The sequence below is a fragment of the Alligator sinensis genome, unplaced genomic scaffold, assembly GCF_000455745.1.
Source record: "Alligator sinensis unplaced genomic scaffold, ASM45574v1 scaffold233_2, whole genome shotgun sequence".
NCBI lineage: Eukaryota > Metazoa > Chordata > Crocodylia > Alligatoridae > Alligator > Alligator sinensis.
In genome coordinates this window covers 3,317,269-3,320,774 of record NW_005841941.1, presented here as the reverse complement: position 1 = coordinate 3,320,774, position 3,506 = coordinate 3,317,269, and the positions used below count along the sequence as shown (strand labels likewise).

Genomic DNA, 3,506 nt, shown 5'->3' with positions numbered 1-3,506 from the left:
CAGCAGGAAAAACTTCCAAAACGCCTGGATGCCACATTTCTTAATATGTCAAAGTTGTTCAGAGAGAAGCTACTCATACTTGTAACAGACCGTATCACCATCATTCCCCTTGCATTTAAGTTACTATTTTGGGAGACCTGCACATAAAGGTGAAGTAGGCAGTATATCTACAGTATATCCATTGTTAATATTCAGTGAATCCCAGGTTTAGGCCTTGATAGCCAAAATTTCTATCCATTAAACCTACCTTCTTCACAGGCAATGACACTGTACCAAGACAGAAGGAAAAAGTGCCCCACCAACTTCAACAGGGGCTAGCATGCATGTAAAATAAAGGCTGGATCCACATGTTTTACTGCTTTTGCTGTTAACCAGTCCTTTAATCCTTCTCAGCAGAAGGAATAATAGTAAAAACCAAATCAGCCCTTACAGTCACTTAAAACATTTAAGCTTAATGCTATAAAGTGCATATTAGAACATTTAGTTTATTAATGGGGTTGGAACGCTCAGTGTTGAGCAGTGAACAAATGCATCCCTTATTTGCATGCAGGGAATGACTAAGTCAATAGTATCTGATTAAAAATGACATGGTACACATTTTCCACAGAAGCAGCAATTATATTTAAACTTAAATTCCTGTCATCCATAAGATAAAGTTTTGTGGTTAAGTCAATATACAGTATAACCTCATAAATCTGGCATGCTTGGGACTGAGTACCTGCCGGAAATGTGAAAATTCTGGATTTTTGAAACCAGAGTGCTGGCCAGTCCTGGAGCAGTGGCTGCACACAGAGTGGTGGCGCGGGGAGGTGGATGGCAGCGGCAGCCGCCATGTGCAAGCTTCCCCCTCCACTGCTCTAGGGACCGCCTGCCGCTACTCCCAGATGGAGTATAGCTTTAAAAAGTGCTGCAGTTTTGATAATTCCGGATTTTTGACTTCCAGATTTATGAGGTTATACTGCATTTATACTTCAGACAAGTTTCTGAAAAAGAAACTAAATTTTCTCATATATTCACCTTGGTGCTAAACATTTTTGGGTTAAAAAAAACAAAACAAAACAAAACCCCCCCCGAAACATTTAAACGACTTACATTCAAATTTCAAGACCCAACATCCAGACAGAACAGCCATCATATATTTGAAAGTACTTCGGATTGAATCATCAGGGACAATAACGTGAGTCACTAGAATAAAAAGTTATATGTAAGAAAGCCTACAAGCATATAAATACAACCCCATCTGTAAGTTTTATTTCAAACTCAATCACCCACCCTTCGTGAAACTCTTCCTTTCCCATTTTAATCAATCACTCTTCTCCATGCCCCAAATATACAATTTTGTTATTCCATTCAAATATTGTTATTCCATTCAAACTTTCATTTCTAAAATATGTGTAAGAGGGTAAAATTAAAAATGTAGTAATGCTGAATTAAAAATGCTGCAAGAGGAACAAAATAAAAAAGCAAAACCAGCTTTTTTAGTGCTGGTGCAACTTGAACCTTCTGTTAGCTACACAATTAATAGAAGGAAGAACGTAAGTGACATAAAATTGCATCATCTTTGATGATAATATTCCAAGACTTATTACAGATTTTCAGTATTTTGGGACAAGTATGATGGTACTCTCCCAGCTAACAATTTTAGGCTTTACAGATGGCAGCAGCTGAGCTGAATGCAGGTGAGAGTCCCTCTTAACTTTAACACAGTTGGTGAAGCTCTTCAAAGAATAAGCTAAATCAATGAGGTATTTCATGACATTTTTTAAGGCATTATCAAGGTGCAATTATGCATAACCACCTTAAATAAAGAAGATCTGCAAACTGCATAGAAAGGTTGCTGTTGAGAGAACCTGTCACACTGGTATTTTCATCATGCTACAGGTCAATAGATCTGCCTCTCTTTAAAAGCTGTGTAGCACTGCCACTAAGCAAGCATGAAAGAGGGCTCAGAAGAAAGTACAACATGCAGCAACTCTAAAGCTGGTTCAGTTTTAGCAGGTAAGGCCCTCTCCTTTTTAAAACAGAAAGAGAGTAATACTAGCTGCCTAAAGTTAAGGGGCTTTAGTAACAGCACGCTGCAGAAGTGCTGGTTTCCTCAAGACCTGCCTCAGTAGGCTAGCCAGAGCAGAGAACCATCAATTCCAAATACCAGAGCTCCCAAAGTACCCGTAGAAGTGGTGGTGTAAACCACTTTGATGTTAAAGCCAATACACTGGCCTTTTATAGGGGAGCTGTGATGACATTAATACATGCAGGACAAAAAAAAAAAAATCATCAGAATCCTAAACCATCAGGTTTTCTGCTTCATGCAGGGTCTCAGGAGTCCCCCATCTTATGGAAGTCAAGGAAGGTTCCAGGACATTTCTCCATGATCTGGAAGTACAGAGGCAGTATCCAGCAATCTATGACTTCCATGGTGCATTCCAAGGTAGACTAACTGGTTGTTTGCAGACGTGAAAAAAACAAAACCAAACCCTAGTGTTTTATTTAAACTCAGCGCAGTCCCATGCCAAGCACAGTGCATGCCCAGAAGAGGCATGGCATTAGCTGGACCCAGCTCACCCAAAGTCTGTAACAGATTGGACACTTTAGTACAGTGGTTCAACCTGTTTTATACTGCAGACTGGTATGGGAGTAGGACAGGGCGCACAGAGCTGGCTGCCTCCCTCCCAGGGCTGCCCCGCTGCCCAGCTTTAACCCCGCATGTGACTATCAGCAGTGGAAGCTGCTTGCCCGGGTAGACAGATGGGGGTCCATGCAGGGGACTCGTGCCACAACCCGGCAGCCAACACTTTGCGGCCTGGTACCGGGCTGCGGCCCACTGGTTGGGAACCTCTGCTTTAGTAGGGCTTTTTTTGTGCTTTTACCTAATAGCTGATTGAATCGGCTTCAGACAAAAGTGCCAAAAAGCCCTGTTGAGGCACCCAATCTGTACAGATTCTGGGCAGCCGGGTAGAACTAACACACTGCTTCTTCCGGGAAAGCATGCGTTTGGTTTTTTCTCCACGTCTGTCAGCAGCCACCCTCACTACCTTTGTGACGCAGACAGACAACCTTGTTAGTGTCGTAGGATCATATCTAAGACATCCATAACAAAATGGATGCAAAAAAACAAGAGGGGAAGGCTGAAATGGAATAGCCAAGTGCCATAAACTGAACAGCCAAAACATGAGAGGAGAGGCTGAGCTCCCCAATTTCAGTGATGGATTGCCAAGAAAGATGCAAAGGTATGACAAACATCAGAGCTGTTGTGCTGAGGCATCAAAAATACAAGGACAAAGGCAGGTGCTGTGGCCAGAACACCAGCATGAGCAGACTGGCTGCTGGCACCAGTCTCTACCAAAACTGCTTCCAAACTGACAACCAAAAACAAGAAATACCCTGAAGCTGAAGTGCAATACTAGAATAACCTGATGACTAAAGCACCTAAGGAAAACAAAAATACCTCATTTGCAAATGTTTAAAAGCTAGAAATTATGGAAAAGGATACCAGATGGGTGAAGTGA

General features: G+C 42.0%; 1 protein-coding gene across 4 annotated transcripts in view; it reads right to left on the bottom strand.

The window, feature by feature from the left end:
- Positions 1–3,506, bottom strand: part of BARD1 (BRCA1 associated RING domain 1) — an 81,051-nt gene that overhangs the window by 15,103 nt on the left and 62,442 nt on the right. For all 4 annotated transcript variants that reach the window (XM_014518196.2, XM_025199373.1, XM_025199374.1 and 1 more), the window contains one exon: positions 1,093–1,185. In XM_014518196.2, the coding sequence (XP_014373682.1) occupies positions 1,093–1,185 (93 nt within the window). The remainder of the gene's footprint in view (positions 1–1,092; positions 1,186–3,506) is intronic.